Below are 26,175 nucleotides of genomic sequence, written 5' to 3' on the forward strand. Positions count from 1 at the left end.
CAGCAGAGGGTTGCTATTCAGCCCAGAATCTAAGCCCGCTCTTTCAAAGAGCAATTCAGTTAGTTTCACTCCTTCACTCTTTCCCAATAACCCTGCAATTTTTTTCTCCTTCAAGTATTTATCCAGTTCCCTTTTGAAAGCTACTTTTGGATATTTATCCACCACTATCAGGCAGTGCATTCCAGATTCAAACTACCCATTCAGTAAAGAGGTTATCATCCTCATGTTGCTGCTGATTTTTTTCCCCAATTACTTTTAACTGGTGCTCTTTTGTTACCTACTGTTTCTAGCGAAACCCTTCATAATTTTAAACACCATCAAATTTCCTCTTGGCCTTCTCAGCTCCAGAAAGAAAAAACCCAGTTTCTCCAATCTATCCATATATTTGTACTCCCTTATCCCTGGGACCAATGTGGTAAATCTCTCCTTTACTTTGCCAAAGCCTTCCTAATGTGTGATGGCCCAGGATCAGACAATACTCCAGCCAGGGCTGAGTTTTGTCTGAATGACCACAATGTATTTTACCACTGACAGGGCAACGATAATCACAGGTAAGTCGACCCTATCTTATACGATGTCTGCAAGTACATAGCAAGAAGTGAGATTCCCAACTGGATTGTCACCCCAACAGCCCTGGGGTCCTGCAGCCACCATTTCATGTGGCTTAGTTTCACCCGAGCAGTGTTTTTATGCTACAAATGGGAATCTTCTATATGCCAGTCACTTACTTGACTTGTCTTTTTTGTTTTTGCTCCTGGAGTACACGGTTGAAGAAGGTGCTTGGGAGGCACAGTATGCAGTCAGAACATCTTTTCGTTCAGAAAGAATGCTGCAGTCGTTACAGGTGTAACCATTGAACAAGGCCGTCTGCATTTCTCCTGTCACTATGTCTCCATTTGCTCGGATTAAAGTTGTATTTCCTCCTTAATAACAAAGGAGAGGGACTTGGATTTTTGACACCAGCACTAACCAAAGAAATTAGGTGTAGTATTTTAATATGTCAAATGAGTCTTAACAGCTGAAGATTCCTTTACCTTTGCTATCACCATCCTCATCATCTAGACCTGTGTAAAAAAAAAAAACAATTTTTTTTATATATTGCTCAAATGCACTGTAATTAGCTAACTTATCTCAAGCAACGTCAACATCAGTGGATGGAAGCAAAGCAAATACCCTTCAGCATAGATACTTCAGGTCAAACACTCGAACAAAGAGGGTTCACTCCAGTGCCAGCAGTAACACCTAGAAGTTTTAGTGCTCATTTATGCTGCTTAAGAAAAACATTTAATTCAAATAGCTATAAAAATCATTATTAAAAAGCAACCAGCTGCACAACAGCAGTGACAACATTTCAAAAGGTTCTTCATTGGCTGTAAAGTGCCATGGGGCATCGCGAGGTCATGAAAGGCACTGTATAAATGCAAATTCTTCTTTTAACTGCAACTGATCCTGTTCCATTGCATTATGAAGCAAATGACTAACAAATCACTGAATAAACTTCCGCCACAAGTAACACATTAAAAATGGAAATCAATGTTCTTTTATACAAATTCACTCTCACCCCACCATTTCCTGAGCTTATGCGGGGCACAATTTCACAAGCACCCTCATTCCTTTCACACCTGTTCTCAAGCTGTCCTTCACACGAGTTTAGGCAGCAAATTGTAAAAGGCTATTCATCCATAAGGTAACAGAGTATAAACTAGTTCTCACCCATCACCCACATAAACCCACTTTCCAGCAGAGATCAGTGAATAGCTATTAGCAGTCAAAACCAAAGCTAATTTTTCACCCTTTGGCTCAAAATGAATTGGGATCAGTTGTCGCACCCCTTTGTTTACTCAGTAAAGATTCAAGAATCAAATGTGGGACTTTGTATAACATTTCTATGCTGGATAGTGCATTTACTCATTTATAAAGAATGATTAATACAAAAAAAAGGCATTTTAAGATTTACAACTACTAAATGTGTTGCTATTGATCAAATCACTTGATATAACTAAGTTTCTGATTAACATTCAGGTACACTCACCTCAAGTATATTAAATCACATTTGGGAGAAGACAGTAAAACAATACAGCTAGGGCTTGACACAACCTCAGGATTGGACCACATTTCATATCCAGTTTCAAAAGTTAAGCATTATTCAAAGAAACGCAGACACAAGACATAGGGCCATAACCTCCGACTAGCGTTGGAAAGTGCTGGCTCGTGGAAAGAAATACCTACTTACTTGGTGTTGAAAATTATGCTGACAGAGCTGCTTAGGGCCTACATCGAAAGACTTACAATAGTTACTCAGAAGTTAGAAGAGGTTTTAATTCTTCTCACTTTTTCTAAGTAATCACTGGTATAACCCCAGCAGAACCATCTAAAGTTTGCAATTTAAACTACATTTTCAGATGGTTCCCAGCACAGCGCAATTGCCCAGGGGAAGTGTGCACTTCTGGGCAATTGCCGTGCAAACCCTTACCTGGGAACTTCACAGAAGGGTTCCCCAGCGCATTTTTGGGGCACCCCCTCCCCCCAAAATCCAACATTGGGGAGCTCAGACGTTATGGGCCATAAAGTACCAGAGCAATGATGACAGTTTTCAGGAAGTTTTTTTCCCCACGCTCAGGTAGTGTATTTCAAGTTATTTCCTCTCTTTTTCCATCAAAAATAAACAGTATCCCTCACTTGAAAGACAGCACGCGTGCAACTTTTTTTGGCTGTCTATACATTTTGAAGTGCAGGAAGTGTAAGAATTTGCCAGAATGAATTTAAATGCAGGGTTCTCCATGCAAACTCAAATATATTGGTGGTGGAGGCTTAGATCTGCTGAAATCAATTTGAAATTTGCTCCTCAAGGGCGGTTTTGTTTGAACAGCACACCAAGAAATATTGAGCAGTTTTAAAGCTGTTTTCTTTTGCCCTTGCTTCCCTTTCTGCGGTCGAAGTGGTTTCCTAAAAGAACGTGCTTGGTGGTTTTAAGATAATATCTTCAAACATCGCTTGTTTCCTTTGTTAATGTTTGTGACACTCCACGTGTTAACGGATTTTAAAATTGAGCATTTATCTTCAAACATCGCTTGTTTCCTTTGTTAATGTTTGTGACACTCCAAGTGTTAACGGATTTTAAAATTGGGCATTTTGTCTACATTAAATCTAATGTCGAGCCTTTTATACACCAGAATGATGTGTGTGTGTGTGTGTGTGTGTGTGTGTGTGTGTGTGTGTGTGTGTGTGTGTGTGTGTGTGTTTTCAGTTAGGATTCACAAATTTCCACTGTTTTACACAAGCATTAGTTAATTTTCAAGGCTATCAGACTCTTATCTCAACTAACCCAAGTGTCTAGTAAAACACCAAATTCATACTTGACATGATGTTTGAGGGAGCATTTCCTCATTCAAAAGAAGTTTTGCTCATTCAGAATGTAAAAATGGCTAAATGCATTAAAGTGAAAATGAGTTTAAATTTTAACTGCTAAGCTGGTGATTAGTTTTTGCTAGTGAAACCAGAAACAGATTTTACGGTTCCAGATTGGATTTTAATCACACCCAAGCTCCTATTCAAAAAAGTCAAAACATTCCTGGCAAGGCTCATAAAAGTCAGTCAACTGGGTATATGCAAATTACAACCATAAGACAATTTCAAGCCCAGTGCTGGAGTGCTACAGTGTTGGAACAGAGATTTCACAAGATGAAGTGAAAAAGCATTGCTCACATAGGGAAAAAGGGGAATCATGGTTCATCAATATCATGAAATTCTATTTCAAATCAGTAATGAAGCATGTGAAGGAGTTTGTGTTAAGCACTTTTTTTAAAAAGAGGACCACAATGCTACAAAGTCAGCTGGAGAAAGAAGCTAACAAGAGTTGTGATTATAGTAAAGAGGTAGCTTCTGAAACATCTCCTGGTTGAAGGAATAGGAGATGCTTCAGTAAAACTCAAGAACATTTTATGAGCCATTTCTGAAATGTTCTTTCACAGTTAGGATTTGCAGACAAAAATGAAACAGCATAGCCCTTTCGTGGACAGATACTGTGACAGAAAAATTCAAATGAAGTTGATAATTCTGAAAATATTAAGCAGAACTGGATCAGATTTGTTTTCAAACAAACATTCTCAGTCCCCAACTCAACCTTCAACAATCTCCAGGGAAATAAATTGCCCCAAGTTAAACTGAAGTTATTTAATTCTCTAAACTTCCAACTTGCAAACAAATTGAAGCAAATCATAAGCTATTTTTATAACCAATTTAACAGCTTGCACTTTATCCTGCTTACCCCAGAAATGGCCTAATTCTGTTTTTTCTCGAATTGAAGACTCATCCAGTACTGTGGACATCATTGATGTGTCTGTCCCATAGCTTAGGATACTGCTGTGACTGGAAACCGAGGACTCAACCATGGATTTCCTTGGAGTATGAGACACAGAAACAGTTTGCTTGCTTGCACTTTTGTGTTTCTGTTGTTGCTTGTTTCTGGAAGAGAAAGCTATGTTAAAATATCTTCAGCTAATTTTAATGTTTTGCACAATAGCACTGTGTCACAGTAGAGTTCAGGCAAACGGTAGCACATGGGAGATTCCAATTACACCCACTTTGGAAAACATCAGGCGAAGGAGAATGGTCAACCCCAAGGCTGCCTTCACACACCTGGAAACCAACAGCAAAAAGAGCAGAGGTCTTGAACCAGGTCTCTGGTCGACTTGAAACTTCAAAAGAGAGGAAAACCCAATGATAACCAAACACTTCCCATTGGTAACATCATGAATTGATGTTATGCAAACATACACAGCTCATGATCTTGTCTAATTTTTCATTTATTTCAGTAGCACAATTAATAGAAATAATACATCAATAGTGTCTCTCAGTAAGCCCCAAAATGGTGCAATCTTGCCAGAAACTTACACATTCTGTGGGCACACATCATGACTTTAAGTGACATTTGAATCAGGTCACCTCCATTTCCCAATCCCAGGCTGGAAGATTGTGTAAGTCAGCATCAGGTGTAAGAAGCAGCATCTGCATCACATATTTTCTGATGAGGAGCCTCTGCCTATTAAGTTACTTTTTTTAAAAAAAACCTTCAAATGTTCACAACTGTTGTGCTTTAACATTTTCTGTTTCATTTTCAGAGTTTCTTTTATCTCAAGTGCTTGAGGGAAACCAAAGGATTGAATCATAACCATGAATCTGAATCAGGCACTGAAGTGATCTGATTCAGTTGGCAGGTGTTTTATTGATTTTGGGGTAGAAGAGGAAAAAGAAAAAGAAAATCAAGGAGAAAGATGAAATCTTCAAAAAAGAATTTTTGATGCCAGTTGTTGGGGGAAGAGGGTTGCAGTGTGGATTGGTGAAGAGATCTGCTCAGCATCATTTTTTTTTGGTTTGTTGCGATATGAGCGTTATTACCAGCATTTATTGTCCATCCCCAACTTCCCTGGAGGGGTGGTGGTGAGCCAGCTTCCTGAACTGCTGCAGGCAATGTAATGTAAACCCACAATGCTTGAGAGGGAGTCCCAGTGAAGGAAAGGTGATATATTTCTAAGTCAGGATGGTGTGTGACTTGGAGGGGAACTTGTAGCTGATGGCATTCTCAAGTGTCTGTGTCCTTGCCCTTGTCCTAGGTGATAGAAGCCGCAAGTTTGGAAACTGCTGCTGAAGGAGCCTTGGAAAGTTGCTGCAGTACATCTTATAGATGTTACACATTGGTGTCATGGTACACAGGTGGTGGAGGATAATGTTTAAGCTGGTGGATGGGGTGCCAATAAATAAAGCAAGCTGCTTTGTCTTGAACGGTGCTTAGCTTCTTGAGTATTGTTGGAGCTGCATTCCCAGACACCTGGAAAGGTATTCCATCACACTCCTGACTTTTGCCTTGTAGATGGTGGACAGGCTTTGGGGATTCAGGCAATGAGTTATTCACCACAGAATTCCCAGCCTCTAACCTGCTGGTTTAGTTAAGTCTCTGGTCAATGGTAACACCAGGATGTGACTGTGAGGGAATCAGCATTGGTAATGCCATTTAAGGTGATGAGGAAATGGTTAGATTCGTTGTTGGAGATGGTCACTGCCTGGCACTTAAGTGACCAGTGACATTCACACCACCGATCAGTGTCAGTCTAATCGTTGTCCCCTTCTCTCAATAAATAAACAGACCTACCTGGATGAAGATTCCTTGTAGGACAAGAGACTTCCCGTGAAAGAATGGTTGCTCCCAATGCTCTCATTGTGCACACTCTCTGCGGAATAAAACTCATTGCTAACAGGACGCAATCTGCGTCGTGACATTCTTGGCGAGTCGTATACCGGATGCAACTGATGTGTACTTTCAAAATCCACTGCCTCTGTTGAGTAGCTGGAACTGTAATAAAATATACTCTGTGAATATTTCACACATGCACTTAGCAATTAAACATTAATACTGAAGAATAGTAATGTACTGACTTGTTCATGCTCTGGTTTCAGTTTTAAAGAATTTGCACATTGTTCTGAGAACAGTTAACCAGTCATTAATGCAGTTTCCACTAAAATCGTGCAATACATAACATGCAGGTTGAGGTAATGTGGACTTGGCAATCTCAGATCATTAATTCAAACTACCATAAGTTTAAAAACACAATCTGGTAGTTGCTGTTCTAGATCTTTTATCTTCAATTTTATAGATAATCAAAATTACTGATGTGAAAATTCCAGTTTCAAGAATATGCAAAGATTCAGTGTTAAAGCACCATTGTAAAAAAGAAGACAGTGCTTAGATTAGCAAAGATCATCAACAACAACAGTCATAAAAACTCAAACTTTTACAAAGTCATGCATTTTGGCATCCTCCTGTGATGTTAATCTTTTAGGGTTCAAAATACAGAGGTTATGAACTTGCAGGTTATTGCACTAAATGCCATTTGCAAAGAAAATAAAAACACTTCCAAACATTTTAGCATGGAACAGAGTTACTTCAATTTTTTTTTCTTCCTCATGTTCTTCCCACCGCTCAAACTGACGCAAATAGTTTGCCTACATCTTTCCCAACCATGCTCTGCAACCAACTGCTTTGGGGGTGGGGGAGGGGGCCTTGAGAGCCATCTCAGTTCACATGTCTTTGGTTCCTTATCCTGTATCTTGACTTCACTCGGAGGCAAACCAAGAGCGATACAGAACGTTACAGGGATAAAACGTGCAACTTAGAACCATCTATGCCCAGTAAATCTCATTGTGTCACTGAACTTTTGTCAAGGTTCAAACACTTTTCTCGGTTGGGGGGGGCGGGGGGAACAAGAGAAAGAATGAAGCAGCAGAAAGCAAAAAAGGTATAACATACATAAAAAAGATTCAAATTACCAGAGACTGTAACATTCTACTACAAGTTTATATGAAGCAGGAAAAACATTATAATAATAGTCCATGGAAAAATAGGGCACTTTTAACAAGTTTTGGGTTTTCTCTTGTATGCATCCAATATTCTAAATTCAGCAGTACATGCCTCTTAACGATTTAAGCACTATTATCAAGACTCTTTTGTGCCTTATAATTAATGCAAAACAAATTATGAATAGTTGACAAATACAATGATGATAACAAGGAGACAGATGAGGAAAATTCACAGTGGGCTTCATTAGCCTGGCCTCCAAATTCATCCCAATGAAACTTAAGCAGAACAAGATGCCCTTTCATGATGGGGGATTACAGAAAACAGTATTAATTCTATTCACACTGTTGGTGGGGAATAGAGTGGCAGATTTGTGCTCGTGCCAAACAAACAAAGAATACAAGGCACTGAATTGAGCCATTAGTAACAACATATGAGCTGAACACCAACTGGTTAAAACAGCTGAGGATTGCTCAAGTTTTGTAAGAGCTCCCTTACAAAGTTTGATGAAATGTTTTGGATGCAACCTTTTGCAGTTATGCAATAATTTGAGAACATCTAAAATCAGTTTCCACTTTGCAGTAATGCCAAAATTACAGAACTCCAGAACATGGATTGAACTGACTGGAATACTGGTGGAACATAGGAACAGCAGTGCTGCTGCTATTATTCAGCTTCCGCAAGCCTGTTCATGGCTGATCCATATAGTAACCCAACTGTCTTGGGTACGTAACACCTACTGGTTTGTCTACCAAAAACCTATCAATCTCAGGTTTGGAGTCTTCAACTGAGCTACCCGCAGCAGCTTTTTGGGGAAAATTTCTAATTTCCCCAACTGCTGAGAGATCCCCTTACTTATAGTAGAAATTTCTTTTAACACTTTTTAAAAACAAGTTTGACACTTTACTGATTTTACTCTGTGCCACGTTACTTATCATGGCATTTTAAAAGATGAAGCATAGCCTTTTTGTAGTATTTTGAAAAAGCTCTCAGCTAAACATTCAAAGTTTATTAGCTTGAGCAAAGTAGTTCTATGCAGGTGTTTAAGCTACCTTTTTAGCAGAGAACTGTCTTTTAGCTTACATATAGCTGTGGTCTCTAAACCAATAACAAACAGCAACAATTCTGCACAGAACTGTTTTTCATCATTAGAAGCTGCAGTTTCTGAAAAGGCTCCACATGCTGCTGTCACACACTACTTCAAATAGTTAAATTACAAAACATAAGCATAGCAAAATTTAAATAAATTTAGTTAATAATGGTGCTACAACTAAACTGCACATTCTATTGTATTTCAACAGCATAGCTGACTGTCAACAAATCATCTGAAACATCAAATCTCCAACCCAAAACCGGAGAGCTTATTTTATTACACAACTTCTGCAATATCCACAGAAACCTGAAAAACTGCTCAAATCGTAGTTTATATGCTGTTCCCATTTTAAACATTACATCACCGTTACACAAATGAACAGAACACCACATGGGTATTCCTGTGAATCAATGAAAGCTCAAACCCATTTGTGTATGAAACATACAAGTCGTCTTCGGTCAAGTCCACAAGTTATTTAAATGTCACTTCACACAAGGGATTCTATTATCAGAGGGGCACTAAGGTGTGTGAGGTGTTTCATTGAAGATCTCAGACTAATAAGCAGATAATAGGACACACTTCCATCAAAAAAGACACAAATTGTTTGTGTGAACAAGCAGTATAAATTCCAGATTAAGTTTATGTGCCTGTCCCTTTAAAGTACAAGGTGGTGCAGTTTAATTCAAATTTTTCTTCCCTTCTTTCCTTACTACCAAAGAATCTCGTTTTTTTTTTATTTCCCCAATTTTCATTTTCTCAATTTTTCTGAGCCCCTCACTTGTTTCTGCACTATATGCTCTTCTCTACAAGACAGCAATTCAAAATGGAGCAAGTGTAACAACAAAAAGTACAGAAAGACAGCTCACTGGTGAATAGGTTGGAAAGAAAAAAAGCTGCACAGGATTAGAAAGGCAGAAATCAAAATAAATCCCAACATAAGCAGGGGTGAAATCAACTGCTGGCCCATCTACCATCCAAGTCTTTCACTTAAAAATCTACAGGTGGCAGCCAACAGTATCTCAATGGAAATCTAGCCAACCAACCACAGAGCTGGAGAGGAGGAAGTAAAAGTAGCAAGTAGTGTCAACAAATTAAATACAGTTTATGAGCAAGTAATGCATCCGTTTATAGCATTAATGATACGCAGTACTCTCAATTAGAAGACATTTCATCCAACAGGATGAAATTACCAACTGAAGAAAAATGACTTATGTAATGACACTGGGTTAACCTAAATTCTTTATGAATGTAAATTCTGCAAATCTCAATTCTTCTCTGCATACAGCTTTTACAGATGACAATTCTTGAATTGAATTTTGCTTCAAGATTGGAGGCCTATGTATCCTAGAGGCAATGCAATATATTCCAGGAAGTATTATTTCTTTTTTTCATGTAAACTTTTCCAGGGCCTGAATTTTGTGCTCCCCTTCCAGCAGGTTTTCAGGCAGCTGGAGTTTTGGGGGGAGGGGGGTGCGGTGCGTGCGCATAAATTGAAGGAATAAGATTCTGGCCCATCCCGACCATGCAGTAATTCTATTCTGGGACGGGCAAGGCCTCAGATGGAAAGCCCACCCTTGCCCGAATTGAGGCCCTTAAGTGGCCAAAGGGCTGTTTCCCACCCAGCTTCAATTTTTAGGCTGGCAGGACGATTGGCCTTGCAAGGGGGAAGGCCGAAAATCAACGGACTTAGATCTCGGGCAAGGTGGTGCCTCCATCAGAAGCCCTCTTAAGTTGCCCCCCACCCCCCGCCAAGTTCCAATGGCCTCCGGACCTCCCTCTACCCCTGGCGTCTCACCCGATCTCCCCCTTCACACATGCCCGCCCTGACCTTCCCTACCCTGGAACACTTACCTGGGCCTCCAGTGCCTAGACTTTGTCTCAGTTGTCCTTATGCACTTCATCTTCTGTCCACTGCAACTCCTGTCGCTGCAGGGACTCGAAAGTTGCAAGCCAATCAAATTGTCTTAAACTGATTGGCCTGTAGTTGCCGGACGTATCCTTACACTTTTTTTGAACAAGGGTGTAACACAATCAATACTTCAAAGTCACTAAAAACAAGTCAAGTACAGTCAAAGTTGTTTGGTAGCCAAATGCAGCAGTTGATTTGTACCAAGTCCCAGAAACAGTAATGGAATAAATGATTTGTTTATTTCACTTAATCTGTTTTGGTAGTGTTGGGTCGCAGGAAGGACCGCCGTCACTTTGATTAGGGTGAAAAATTTCGGTGGTCACATACGATCCTATCAAAAAGTCAGATCACATCAGGGTTGTCCAACCTTCTTGCATGAGGGGCAACATTTCAATTTTTTTTCCACACAAGGGGCCAATGAGCAAATTTCAGAAAGATAAGGTTTGGCACAACATTAAAGATGGATTTTTAAAAAAATCAATGACAAAGCAACAAAATTGATAAATTTAAATTGATAATTTTAAGAGCAATAATAAAACTACCCATTAAAAAAGTGCCAAGTAGCAGAGCTAACCAATAAAGCCTTTGCCTTTTTACTTAAGAAGCAGAGCTAGAGAGACAGAATAGGCCCTAGGCCTGGGCACCAGAGATGGGGTGGGGATCAGGCCAAGCTCAGGAGTTAGGGTTTTACTCTGACCTTGTGTTTGCCTCTGGTGACACATACTCCAAGCTGGCCTCAGCAGAATTCATACGAAAGGTTTTTTTTGGGGGGGGGGGGGTGGGGGGTGCTTTGGAAGCAGGTTGCTGTTTGACCTGGGTTTTCCTCCTCTCCTGGCCTGCTTTGTGGCTAGGTTTTTGGGGCGGGAGGGGGAGGAATGGAGCGTGTGTCTAGCTCACTCCCAGGCTCAGATTTCACACACATATTCATTCCCCGTCCAGGATGTTTGGACATTAGGAATTTGGGGCAGCTGTGAAGGTGCCAAGATGCACTTCCTCACTCTGTCCTGTTAGAGACTCCAAATGTCCTGTTACCGCAACTGCTGCTCCTTGTGGCCTCCCAGCCCCCTCCATCATCTTGATCCGTGCTCCTTTAGGGAGCCAGCGCCTACACAAGAGGACAAGAGAGAAAGAATGCATCACGGTCACTCAACTTCACGCTGCTCCTTCAATCAACGGTGAGCCTATCAGCAGCAAACGTAGGAGAGAAATACTTACCTGTATTTTGATTAGCAAGTCCATGGGCTGGATAGAGAGGAATAGCGGACAGGATTGTGGCCAGTGGACATGTTGCACAATCTTGGATTACAATGTGTGTGTTCAAGGCTTGGCATGTGGGCTCAACCCTCAAGCAACAATGAGATAAACATCCCTCAACCACTTGTATGGTTAACTATTGGCCAGGGTGATCAGAAGTTCTGTGAGGAGTTTTAATCAGGGGCTTAAAAAGAGCTCCAGGTCGTCAGGTGAAGGGTTTTAAAGGCAGGAATTCTAGAACACAGGACCACCAATAAAGGAAAGTTGAAGGCTGTTAACAATCTTATAAATCTCATAAATGTAATGTTTTGGGACTGTCTCTTTAAGATAAAATGAAGGCGATCTATCCTGTCGTCTGCCTGACAACAAGCCTGCATGGTCCAAACTAGAACCTTCAGCTGCACCAATTGCTCCCAGGGCTTCTTCGAACCCTAAGCACCCTTTCAGTATAGCCTCTTCCCCTGCTGCAGAACACTCAGGGAACCTTCTCAAGTTCCACCCATCTTCATGATGATGTACCTTTCAGGGATCACAATGCTTCCAAACTAATTTATTTTTAACTCCCAAAACAAAACATCTTTCTGCACTGTACTTCTTTGCAAGCTATGTAGGCATCACTCTCTCCAGCTAAGTGAGCCCACCTGCTGTTTTATAGCTGTTAACCCCTCTAACTGTTAATCCCTTAAGTCAACATGACCCCAAAGTGTTAAGTGTAATAGATTCCAAGCTGCTTTAGTCGTAATATCCCATTTTCTACAGTTAAAGTTTAATTCTGGGAAGATTAAATTTTACCTCTAAAATATTAACATGAACTATGAATTAGATATTCATTTTAAGTACACCAAAAAGTATGTTTTTTCAGTTGTGCTATAAAAAAAGGAAGTATTCAAATTGCCTTACAAAGGTTGTGTTTAGTCAATAGTCCCCCGAGCCTTTTGTTACAGTAAAAGTCTTAAAATGTGAACTTTTGTTGCATTGTCCTTTCAGCTACTAACCGGAAATTCAAATTTATTTTTAAGAAAAAATGTTATCGGTCTCTGAGTAGGTCATAACAGGATGCACAAGAGGCTGGAGTCAGAGGAACAAAGTTGGGGGATTGGGGGTGGGGTTGAAACCGTGATGCTGTAGGACATAATTGAGCAAGAGGGTGAGGCTTTGAGTGGATTTAAACAGGATGATGAGAATTTTTTAAAATTCAGGATAGAAACTGGGACCTCAATTACCAAGGAGTCCTCTAACTCGTTGGCACCCATGCAGGTTTCAGATTTACTGGTGGGCTGAGAGAAATAAAATCCAATAAATCAGAAGCTTATAGTTACAGAGCTGGCCTTGTCTCCCTTAGTGCTGTCAAGCGACCCTACAATTTTAGGGAACAATCCTAAAGATGTCAAATCACAGGCTGTCTGAATTGAATAGCTTCCCTATCGATCAGGATTCCGAAAGTATCCTGTCCCACCTGACTGATAGCAGGTTGAGCTAATTAGTACCTTGCTGTGGTCATGGTGGACCAAGCAATCAATTATTAATATCGAATTTAATGAGATATGCTTAATATTGGTGTCAGAGAGACAATACCCTGGCTATCAAAAAAACTTGTGATTCGCCTTCATACTCAAACTATAAATTCATTTGAAGTAAAAACAGGAAGTGTTCTTCATTCCGAAGAAGTCACATTCGACTTGAGACGTTGGTGTGGTTTCTTTCTCCACAGGTGCTGTCTGACCTGCTAGATTTTTCTGTCACTGTTTTATTTAGATTTCCAGCATCCACAGCATTTTGCTTTTGTTTTAGTTTGAGTATGTACTGGCACCTGCAATAATTCATTTTCATTTTTGTATCCGGGATACAACATTACTAATAGAACAGCTTCTTCACTGCTAACCCAAGCAATTAAACAAAATCCTTCCCAATTAGCAAATAAATGAGCTTAAGGTGAATTTTGCAAAGATGGCTGTTTTTAATACAGTTGGGAGAACTTCTTCTGACTCTACCTAGTGTCATCAACTCACCTAGTCCCATGTCAGGTACAGCACATCACATCTGTTCCAATGATGCCACTTTCCAAAACAGTGCTTCTGACATGTCTTCCTTCACCGAGGTTCCCCCCGCCTCTCCCCAACTGTGGTCGACAGGGACCTCAGCCGTGTCCGACCCATTTCCCGCACCTCTGCCCTCACACGTTCCTCTCCCTCCTAGATCAATGATAGGGTCCCCCTTGTCACCCCACCAGCCTCCACATTCAAAGGATCATCCTCTGCCCATTTCCGCCAACTCCAGCATGATGCCACCACCAAACACATCTTCCCTTCACCACCCCCCCTTGTCGGCATTCCAAAGGGACCGTTCCCTCCAAGACACCCTGGTCCACTCCTCCATCATCCCCAACATCTCATCCCCTTCCCATGCAATCGCAGAAAGTGCAACACCTGCCCATTTACCTCCCCCCTCCTCACCGTCCAAGGGCCCAAACATTCCTTTCAAGTGAAGCAGCATTTCACTTGCATCTCCTTCAATTTGGTCTACTGCATCCGCTGCTCCCAATGCGGTCTCCTCTACACCGGGGAGACCAAACACAGACTGGGTGACTGCTTTGCAGAACACCTCCGGTCTGTCCGCAAGCATGACCCAGACCTTCCTGTCACTTGCCATTTCAACGCATCATCCTGCTCTCATACCCACATGTCCGTCCTTGGCCTGCTGTAATGTTGCTGAGAAGCCCAACGCAAACTGGAGGAACAGCACCTCATCTTCCAATTATGCACCTTACAGCGTTCTGGACTTAACATTGAGTTCAACAACTTCAGACCATGAACTCTCTCCTCCATCCTCACCCCTTTTTTTAAAAATCCCCTACATCCATCTATTTTTATTTTTATTCATTTATCTGTGTTTTTAATCCCTTTTTATCCCCCTTTCTATCCCATTTTCTATCCTTTTTCCCCCCCACCACCACTGCCCCCTCCCCCCACCCTATCCCCTACAAGGCCATCTGTTACCTGGTCCATGATGTTCTTTCACACAATGCTACCCTTGTTATCACAGTCTGCTTTCTTACCTTTATACCACTATCAGCATCTTTTTTTAGCACTAACCGCTACCATTAACACTGATAAAAGCAAGAAATACTGTGGATGCTGGAAATCAAACAAAAAATAGAAAATGCTGGAAAAACTCAGCAGGTCTGATAGCCTCTGTGGAAAGAAAAAAAGTTAACGTTGAGTACGTATGACTCTTCTTGTCCTTTAGTTCATGACATCTTTGTCAATCCCTCCTTTGTCCCCACTATCGCTGGCAATCTATCCAGCTCCACCTGCCCCAACCCCCTTTAACAATATAAATTTTATCACATTTCCGCTTCTCTTCAGGTCTGAAGGGTCATATGAACTCGAAACGTTAACTGTTTCTCTCTCCACAGATGCTGCTAGACCTGCTGAGTTTTTCCAGCATTTTCTGTTTTTGTTTCAGATTTCCAGCATCCACAGTATTTTTGCTTTTATCCAGGTACAGCACATATTAGTTTCTCCACTATATTAGTTATCTACAATAATGACTTCATAGAGTTGTCAAACTACAATGAAATTCAAATTTTGCCTTCTACTTTCTCTTTGCCAAACTAAAATATCACTTAAAACATTTTATTTAAAAAAGGGTAGCAACAGCATTTGAAACTGAAAGCTGTTCTGCCTTCCTTATGTTACGGAGTCTTAGATTCACTATGGCAATACAAATTGACACAAGGCAATTCACTGTTCAAATTTTGAATTGAGGACAGTGGTTCTTGTGTAAATTTTAACCCGCTGGAAACCCTAGTCTCACCCTGTAGGATTACTTTATTTCAAAAGCTAATTATCAGCTCAAAGGTTTTTCTGAATACACGACAGTCTGCTTTCTCCATTAACTCGTCATACACTTGTAATGTGCATCTGCCTGTCTTCATTCTCCCCACACTAAACAAATATTGACAGTGTTAGGTGCAACACTAGAAGCACAAATCCAAAGAAGAAATGACAGCTGCTATCTTCTTGTAAACATGCACACCATAAGCACTCTCACAAGACAACTGGGATACTCTTGCCAGATCTCTTCATTCTTGACCAAAAGCAATAACCAGAAACATAAAGCAGTGTTTGTGTTAACAGGCTTGTTTCTGAATGTGCTTACCCATCCCAAATTCCGTAACTTGCATTGCTCAAGTCAACGAATACAGAGTTAGGAGAGACTGAACAAACAACTGAAGTTTTAAGATACGATTATCAGGGTAGAGGATCCTTACACAGATATAATGCCAATTACTGAAACTCTTGACGACCAAGATCTTGAAAAAGGATTAAAGTAGGTCAGTATAATATGGTAATGAAAATAAACAAATGCACTGTCAGAATCTCAAAACGGCAGAGAAAACTGCTTACACACTGTGCAGATGGCAAGTTAACATACTTTTACAGTTATAATTCTCAGAAGCCTGCACATATGAAATAGTTAACAAAAATCAAGAGAAATCTGGCAGCACATTCAATGATGTACCAACTTTTGTTACACAAACATAAAGCAACATAATACAAATTAATTTCCTTAATCAGAAAAATAGAGGCAAGCAGGATTTACAAGAGGGGGGCAAGTCAGAACAATGATGAATAAGATTAATGAAGATATCCAGTTTGAACTCAAGGTCAGTTCAAGTTACAAAATCAAGCATGTGTTGGTTTTCTCACACTCTTCTAGAAAAGCAAAAAGTACACTCCAAAACAGATGCATTTAGACTAGCATTTGAATGCTCACTTTTCTATTATAGGGATGCTCAATACATAGTCCTACATTTTCAAATTAAGTCCAATTTGGACACAATCACACTGTACAATCACAATTTTCTATTTATTTTATGAAGCTTTCCTCTGTAGCTAGGCAGTAAGATTAAAATATGCTCTAAACACAAAATAAGAATGGTTAAAATGTTTTTCTATTCTCTAGTTAGGAAAATATTTACAACCATCAACAATTTAGGATATTTCAGTTTGTTGACTGAATACTCCAAACATAAGTCAGTGTATCGCTCTCATCCTCTAGAATACATTTAAATTACCGCAAATGTTTATAACTATCAAACATTCAAGTCAAAAGAAGCACAGCTTCAGACCATTTACAGCAAACACCATGCACCTTAGCTGGAAGAATCTCACCTGAGTGCATAGGTATAGCCAGTGTTCTCTGGCACATATTGAGGAGGAGCATATGTGTGCAGTCGAGAAAAATCCATGCTCAATTGTTCTACTGCAAGGTGAATAATAACATGATGCAATACTTCCAAGCAACACAAGACCATGTACATTTCAGTTTACCAAAATATAAAAATCCACGTGTTCAACCTGTTTCTGATACAAGAAATCAAAATGGTAAAATGCACTGGTTAAATTACTACAGTATTCTTGGGAATATCTGCATGGATAAGCTGGGGTCTGGATGGTTGAAAGCTTTGAGTGTTTTACATCTTTTCCTCCAAGTAACCCCCTAAAAAGTTAAAGATATAAAGGAATCGTGACAATTGAAGAGTTCCCTACTTATAGTGTGAAGCATACTGCACTCAGGTAGATCTATCTACATCAGTTTCATCAACTGAAGTCCATAGGAACTACAAAGACAGTAAGCCCAGGGAGATCACAAACTCTTGAGATTTCAGTCTATCAAAATTCTGCTTTTAACTTGTGAGCAATATATTTGTTATTATTTACATGAATAAAAGCATTTATACTAGCATCAACTACATTAAGAATAACCATGCTATTGCCAAATTCCATAGGAGGTTAAAAAGAAAATACGTTACGGTTGGGAAGATCACAATCTGGGCTACCATAAAGGAGGCTTAATCTCATGATTCTTATCTCATGTCAGGCTTAAAACTTAGTGGTAAATGCATCTGGAGCATTTCTATTATTCCAAAAATAGGAAAGGCTCAATAGGCCCAGAGCCGGTAGCATTGCTGCTTTTATGGGCACCTCTTGCATAGCTATTAGTCTTTCTAGGGTTTGGTAACTCAAGGGAAATGGCCACTGAGTTATTATTGTTGTTCTAGAGTCTGAATCTTAAGCAGAAATCAGGATTTTAAAAAGACTGCTTAATGGACTAGCCAAGCAGGTTTACCCTGCAGTTGTGATGAGGCAATATGAAGCACCTTATTTACTCATTTCATCACCTCCACTTTTTAGGTTAAATTGTCTAAATAATTCAGGTTTAGTTTTATGCTCTGCTGCCAAGTACAAAAACATTCTGAATCAACACCATTTTAGAGGAGCGTTAGGTGAGAATTAAGGAAAGGTCGAGTCTGATGCTTTAAGTATCCTATTAACTATAGATCTCACACAATCCTTTCATGACCACAGAACATTTCCTGGACAACACAAGCTTGTAAATACTCCATCTAACATTAAAGAACCCAGGCAAAAAAAACTTTCAATAACAAAGACCGATTTCTGAAATAACTTCTTTGAGGGAGAATAAATCGAAGTGAAGACAAGTCACTTGTCTCTGCCTCTTAAAACCTGGCACATCTCTTAGCATTTTAGGCTGACGGCCTCTCCAAAGATGCTACATGACCTGCTGGGTATTTAGGGCATTTTCTGTTATCTTTATTGCAGGCAAATCATCTAGGTTGCTCTCATGCACCTAGTAATTACTGCAACAATGTGGCAAATCTCTGGAAGCTGGTCCCTTCTGTGTAGGGGAATGGTGTTTCACACAAGAACCAAAAACTGCTGCTGACAACCCAGCCGTCCCCTGTAAATAAATACAGTGAACCAGAACCATTTCCCACGCAGAAAATTCCAACCTAAGGGAATCAGTATTATACCAGTGTCATTGACCTCGTTTAGTTCCAATCTTCTCATTCAAATTGTGATCAGAGCATCTCCTGCAATGGCTTCTTCACACCACTACTTCCCAGTCTTTCCTAAGGATCAATCCTCATCTAATAGCTGCTTCTGACTTGTCACCATGACACGGAGTAAGCTTCCAATTATACATCACCTCCCTCAGTCCCAGCACCACCATGTTATCAGACTGCTTGCTTGAGGTTCAGTCTTGGATGAGGCACAACTTCTGTCACAAACTCTCTACCCTTGCCACTGATTCCCTTCTTGTCCCTATTTCAGCTTCACCCAAGCTATCTGCAACCTCAGCTACTATCGTGAAGCTTTTAATGTATATATTATTGGAAAATATTTTCTTTTAAAATAGAGGTTTAGTCTGTGGGTGTCTTAATTGGATTAAAGCCAACTAGTCTGGGTGCTTTGATGTGGACTAGTTTTGAGATGTATGAGAGAGGTAGAGTGCTTTTGCACTTTTTGAATAAAGCATTCAAGAAGTGAGGTGAAATCTGGCACCTAGCTAGCAGAGGCCAAGCAATATGTTTATATTACTAATAAAGTTGGTACCCAAGCTGAGCTCTCCAACCTCACATCCTTTCCATCACAAAGATGGCCTTTCACCTCAATAACATTACACCTGCATCAGCCTATCTTCGATAAATCTCTCTTCCATGGCTTCGTCATCGCCAGACATCACTACTTCAAAGTTCCCCTGCCCAAGCCTCGCATCTTTCACTTATCCGAACTCTGTAGCTTGTTCCACTCATCCATCACTAGCCTACATTGATTCAGTCTTTCAACGTTTCCATTTTTAAATTGTCAAACTTAAGCCCTTCATGGCCTCACCACTGCCCAAATCATAGCTCCAGCAGTCTGATAACACCCCCTCAGTTTTTCTAATTCTTCTAACAGTGGCTTTGTGTACAAGCCCCCTCCCTTCACCCCATTATGGACAGCTGTGCCTTTAAACCCCACAGCCCAATTCTAAAATAACGTTCCTAAACCCCTCCCCTTAAAAGGTCCTCCCTAAGTCCCACAAGCTTCTGGACTGCATTTTTATTTACTTCTGCCACCATATGCATGTGGGATTACACTGCTGAAGCACCTCGTGATGTATTTCTACATTGAAGTGCTATGTAAATGCAATTAACATGATCCTGAATGTCTTCCAGCTTGCAGCTGCAGGGCCCAACATCAAGAGTTCCCTGCTCTCCGAAAGAAAAAAAACCCAATCTTCCACAAAGCGAATTACCAAATAGGAGAGAGAGGTGGTCGCAAATGAAACAATACATAAAATATTTTGAGAGCACCATGTAACTCCATTTTTATTAAAAAAGCTAACCGTTCTATTAGGAAAATCCTTAAAAAAATTACAGAGTTTCTAGTTTTCAGGTTTATAGCATTTAAAGTTGGAACCAAATCAGCCACCACAAACCTATGATAGGTTAGAAGAGGCCACAACCTAAAATTCTGAATAAAAGTATTAGCAAGTGAATATCAAGCAGAGCATGGACAGCCAAGGTCAGGGACATGTGCGCACGACTGTTTGTGGGTTTTCCCTCCTCTCACTTAAAGAGCAGCGAGTGGTTGGGCTGACCTTGTGTTGACGCAGAATAGCAACTTGTATCTGCATTCTCTTATGCATCTGGCTTTGGATGTTGCATTTTTTAAAGTCATTTATTGTTAAATATTAAACTTGCTTGAGACTTTAAAAAAATAGTTGACGAGTTATGTCCTAGATTATGACATGCAACATTCTGCCTATCCACAAGGATGTTAAATTACCAGCTTTAATTTAAACGGAATTTAACTGCATTCAAATAGAATTAATTATTCTCCTGCCAATATGTACAACATTGCCTGAAGTACTGGAAAATAATATTCATTTTGATGTAATATTTACTGAAATTTCATTAGGACCAGGCTCAAGATTATCCAGTCCAACCCTTCCATTCCGGATTCAGTCAACTATTAATCTATCATGAGAACTACCCCAAAGTTCAATTAAAAAAGACCCCCCTTCATGTGACGTTCATCATTCTCACCAGCTACTATTATTAAATCTAATGACTTAAACCCACACTGCAAGGTAAATTGTACCAGAATGTCCTCCTCCGAGGATGTTTTCAAATCAGACACACCCAAAGAAAACATTGCTGTAATGCTAGCCTCTAGTGGCATCACATGATTTCATTGGCCAGCAATGGTTATATATGCTGAAATTTAATTTCTATCAGGGATCCGCCCTCATTACTTTCAAAATAAAACCAGGCTGTCAGGTACAGCTTCTATTTCAATCTCCTTTTAGAATCTGGTTTCCAAAATGCAGGAAATGTAAAAACGTCCACTCCTACTAGAAATTGTGTATTTGAGATAAATTTGTTAAGCCAAATAGAAAAACTCAACTGAAAGCACAAATCACAAGGGCAATCTACATTTGTCGTTAATCGAGTCTAAAGCTGAACAGTTAAACACTGGTTTATCTTAAATTGTACTTGCGAAGAAAGGCTGGACAGGTTAGGCTTGAATTTAGAACAGTAAGAGGCAACTTAATTGAAACCTCTAAGATCCTGAGGGGTCTTGACAGAGTGGAAGTGGAGAGGATGTTTCCTCTTGTGGGACAATCTAGAACTAAAGGTCACTGTTTAAAATTAAAGGGGTCGCTCATTTAAGACAGATGAGGAGAAATTTTTTTCTGAGGGTTAAGTGTCTTTGGAACGCTCTTCCTCAAAAGACGGTGGAATCAGAGTCTTTGAATATTTTTAAAGGCAGAGTTAGATGGATACTTGATTAACAAGGGGGTGAAAGGTTATCGGGGGTAGGCAGGAATGTGGGGTTAAGGTTACAGTCAGATCAGCCATGATCTTATTGAATGGCAGAGCAGGCTCCAGGGGCCGAGTGACCTACTCCCGCTCTTAATTCGTATGTATGTATTATCAGCAGTGAAAGGTAGTCACCGGAAAAATATATATCCCATCAGACAAAGTTTCATTTGCTGTTAATGACATGGGCTTGCTCAATGTAGCAAATGGCCAGGGAAAAAGTACTCTCTTTCTTTCATAATTTAAGAATTTCCAAGTGTTGAGTTCAGAATCCTGAACTTTTTTCCTGTTTCCTCTACCTCTCTAACTCGTACAATTCCACAGCCAAGATGATGAACATGCAACCAGATTTCAGGTTTATACCACTGCAGTACAAACAGATATTCTTACAGTGATTTGTGTCATATCTGGGGGAAAGCCCTTCCACAGCAATTCAAATGAGATGAGGAATTTATCATTTGGCCAAATTATGCCACATCCCATCATTCTGTAGCACAATTGTGTAAGTTGCCACCAGTTGTTTGTTTATTTTCTTTTAAATGCAGACACATTTGGTTATAATGCTCTACACAAACAGGAGGGGTGGGGTGGGGGGAGACTTCATACCATGGGACAGTCCCAAGCATAGCAGGGTTATCAACATTGGTTACAATGTAGTTCGGTAGTTTTCATCACATCCTCCCACTGACTAGCCCCCATTCTCCTGCTGCTATTGGCCAACACATCCATCCTGGCAGCATATCATCTTCCCACGGCTTGTAGTGAAACATCTCAAGAGTGGAATATGCTGTTTATGCTATTTCACTCAGTAATATTCAACTTGAAATGCTTTGCTCCCGGGCTGTATTCCTTTCACAAATATCAAAAGTATTGAGCAACCTCAGAGTGGAACAGGATATATGGAGAAAAGTTGAATTTTATTGCACTGTCCTATTCGATTTGAAATGTTCTGTAATGCAGTTATACAAATTTTATGAATAAAAGTATACTTTTGGAAAAAATCTTCCTCTGGCAATTAGAAAGCAAACAGACTCTAACAGATTGGATGAATCCTAACTCAGTCAAACAACCTTTCTTCCTCCCTAGCTCCAATATTTTGGTATCAGAATGTCCAAAAGGAAATTAAAATACAAAGTTTTTTTGCCCATTTTTCTGCCAGATTATTTGCAGGAGTTCACGATCTTCAATTCCATGAGATGCCAGGACAATGTGGGAAGTTTGGCAACCCTAGGGCAATTTAGTCAAGCACCAGACAGTGCCACAGTGGGACAGATGCAGATTCCATCTTCAATTGCTGGAATTCCCAGTCTCAGCCAGTGGTTTCCCTACAAAGAGTGAAATGTCAGAGGGAGTCATTTTAATCCACTTTAGCAATGGTTTCAGAACTGAAGCATGAACAGGAACCAGAGACATCACCTCTCTCTCTCGGAGAGTGCAAGAGTGCAGCTATCAACATTGAATATGTCACTTGTGCCACCAACAGTTGAGGTACTGATCCTATATTGGTGTTCTATTTGATCACTATTATTTAAATCCAACAATTCCATTTGTACACAACAATAAATGCATCTTTCACTGCGTACAGCATAGTTATATCATTAATTGTTGCATTCGGCAGTATTCAGAGCTCAACTGTATTCCTTTAAAGATTGTCTTTCTTAAAAAGTTATTTACAACATTAGAACCTCATTTATATTTTTAAAAATCAGCACTTCAAGTGGACCTTTCCTGACCTCTTAAACGTATCAATGTTTTCCCAGTATCTCACTGTCCTAGTGGTAGTCATGACAGTTTATCAGAACAATTTTCCATCACCAGCACATGTTATTGCTTGATCAAATCCCAAAGTTGATTTACGAGCAACGAACAGGAAACCTGGGATGACCGATAAACATTCATTCACAACAGTAATGTAACGTGTTAGCCCACTATTGCTTCTCTTGTTTAGCGTTAAGCAAATAGCAAAAAAAAACCTTGAGCAGACTTACAATAGGAATAAAATTGGCCATTGCTAGACAGTGTTTCAGAAATTCAATTTAATGGATGTTAGTAAAGATGTTATATTATTATCCTTAAAAAGTCTGACATTAGCATGCATTCCAAAAAAAGGAAACATTTTATACCCAATTAAATAGGAAAAACCATCACAAGTCTAAACAATATTTTAACATTATCTTTACTGCTGTGACCCCACGGCAGCATCCTTCACCATATTCCCAAGCTCTGAATTGTCAGAAGCTTCCAGTTGCTATTTTACACAGGTTGAACACAGAAGGATTTTAAGAAAACAATCATCAAAGGTTTCTCCAGCCAAATACACAATCAAGAATAAATTTTAACCCCATTTTCATTCTAAACATCTAGTGAGGTCAAATGTTAAGGTAATTAAAAACAGGCTGAACACAGTACATCAGATTGTAATGAATAAAAACACACACAGCAAATTATCTACATTGAAGATAAACATCAACAGAGAGAAGACAAATTAAAATTTGCTCATGCAGAGCTAGAACTTTGTTCAGTTAGGCAGATTTGTCTACTACATCAAGCAGCATGCAGCAAGTATAAATCAAGTTAGGCCCAGAACACACAAGCAAATTACAACCATATTATATTTGTCATTAACTTATTAAATCTAGGGCATGTAAAAATATTTAAACCCTATGTAAACTATAGTAAGCCAGCTTTCATCGGAATGACTTGCCCATGCAGCATTCACGGAATCTGTCAGCATAACCTCCTGATGCAAATCCAAAACGGCAGCAAATCCAAGTTTCCTACATTCACAGATCTGTTTTACATCTTTAGACACAGAGGTTTATTTTCATTCAACACATTGTTGTACTCCACCGTTTTAAACAGTGATTAATGCCGACTGACGGCAGGCAAACTTCCACAACTTGCCGATGTATTTCTTAGTCAACAACACAGTATTCCAAAATGGCCTCCCTGTTTCCACAAAGCATGAAGGATTATGAATCTGGTCCACCTACTAACAATTAATACTGTCAATCAGAAACAACCTTTAAAGCTATTGGCCACTGCAGCTGCACTTCAGCCAACTGCAAAGGCAATTAAAACTCGTTCAGATTCCAACCTATTGCAATAGACGGAACTGAATGAGAGGGGGGAGAAAGGAAAAGCAGGAACAGGATTACAGTACTTGCTGCATTGGGAATGTCAACCACTTAACTGTTGTACTGCACTGCTAAGTAGTAGAAGCTTAGAGATTTAATGTCTTTTCTAGACATGGTAATCACGTTCATGGATTAGATAATATCACCAGGAACTTGTATATTTGAGAACAGTTTTAAAAAAATACATTTAGACAAATGGGAATTTAACTTGTAATTGAAATGGCTCAGAATGGTTTTCTACATTAATGGCACCATATAAATGCAAGTTATTGCTGAATGCCTAATATTTAAATATGCAGTATATTGTATAAACAGACTTTTACTAGGTACTTTTAGAATCAATGTTTACATAAGGTACTGTTGGTGATGCTATGGTTTGTTTTCTTCCAGCTTTGGAATGGTATTTAAGGCATGCTTATCGACATGCTTGTAAATTTAACGTTTTAACCATTTTTCACCACAGTATTCACGATTTAAGATGATACACTAAGCAAAACAATCAAATGTTATCTTCATTGGCTTATCCAAATATATCACTTGGGACTGGTGTACACATGTACAAGTTCCATATGCCAAATCAAATTATAGCAACATTAAGGTGCATTAAAAATATACCAAAATGCCTTATTTTCATTCCTGTCCCACCCCCATAAACAAATAGACAATAAGACAGAGGGAGAGTTAGAAGATCTAACATGGATTGATCAAAAGGATAAGTTTAGAGGGCTAAGTATAAAAGTGGTGAGCTTTAGGTAGGGAATTTGAGGGTAGGACTAAGACAGCCAGAGACCCTGCACTAAGTAACAGCACCAAAAGAGCAGACCCCTGCAAAAGACCACATGCATTGCGAATTAGTGATGTTCAAATTATATGCCCGTGAGGCTGAATCTGAATTTCTTTTTTTCTAAAGCCACAAACAATTGAGCAAACCGTGACCCAGGCATTTATAATGCTGAACAGTAGTGATAATATAAGTGTAAACAAGCTACTTAACTCCTATTGTCTAATTTGAGATTACAAAAGAATAACAAAGTTCAGTTGAAATTGAGATAAGAAATTCCAGTTTTGCATACAATAAACACAAAGGCAGACTATTGTGTTAATTTATTTTAAAAGGATTTTAAAGATCAAATTTGAAAAAGAATTCAAGATTACTATTCAAGTGATCTCTCCACATTACATACAAAGGCTTTAAAGAGTTATTGTGTAAACTGTTTACGTTTTTCATTAATACTGCTTTCCATTCTTTAATGTTTGCTGCCTGCTACTTGGGCCCACTCAGATCATTGAAGAATTTAAAGGGCTCCCACTTCTTTTGACAGTTCCAGTGAGCTGATTCAATAAAAAAGTTGAGCAATACCAAGCAAAATCATTTTCAGTTCAATGCCCTAATTTAGCAGATCTCATTCAGCCAGTGGTGGGAGTGGCTACAAATAGCCCTAGCACACAGGGGGTAAAAACAACTAGCCAAGGATCCCCATTGTTCTCCAGCCATCTCTGCTGAAAAGGAGCATATGACTGATTAAGGACAAGATCAGGCTCAGCTGTGATGGCCCAACACCTCCCCCAGTCAGCTAGCCTACATAGTCAGGTGATGACTGAAAAATGGCACTTGACCAAATGTCCTGATAGTGCTCAGTACCCGAACACACACTCTTCACAAAAGGAGCCAAAACTTTAGAATTAATTCAGAAAAGCACATCAGAAAAGTGTGCAGGAAGTTCTGCCGCTGTGTGGCAAAGTCATGCAATT

At 39.6% G+C, this 26,175-nt stretch overlaps 1 protein-coding gene across 11 annotated transcripts in view; it reads right to left on the bottom strand.

The window, feature by feature from the left end:
* LOC121287889 (SUN domain-containing protein 1-like) overlaps positions 1-26,175 on the bottom strand; it is a 70,520-nt gene that overhangs the window by 30,996 nt on the left and 13,349 nt on the right. For 3 of the 11 annotated variants that reach the window (XM_041205911.1, XM_041205908.1, XM_041205909.1), the window contains exons 1-6: positions 23,991-24,266; positions 16,785-16,875; positions 6,149-6,349; positions 4,268-4,464; positions 1,035-1,064; positions 729-923 (exon numbers count right to left, since the gene is read on the bottom strand). In XM_041205911.1, coding sequence (XP_041061845.1) covers positions 729-923; positions 1,035-1,064; positions 4,268-4,464; positions 6,149-6,349; positions 16,785-16,875; positions 23,991-23,994 — 718 coding nt within the window. In that variant the 5' untranslated portion in view covers positions 23,995-24,266. Of the gene's footprint in view, positions 1-728; positions 924-1,034; positions 1,065-4,267; positions 4,465-6,148; positions 6,350-16,784; positions 16,876-23,990; positions 24,268-26,175 lie in introns of those variants that run through there. The other 8 variants (XM_041205903.1, XM_041205912.1, XM_041205907.1 and 5 more) reach the window with 8 other exon arrangements.

Source organism: Carcharodon carcharias, chromosome 15 (assembly GCF_017639515.1).
Source record: "Carcharodon carcharias isolate sCarCar2 chromosome 15, sCarCar2.pri, whole genome shotgun sequence".
NCBI lineage: Eukaryota > Metazoa > Chordata > Chondrichthyes > Lamniformes > Lamnidae > Carcharodon > Carcharodon carcharias.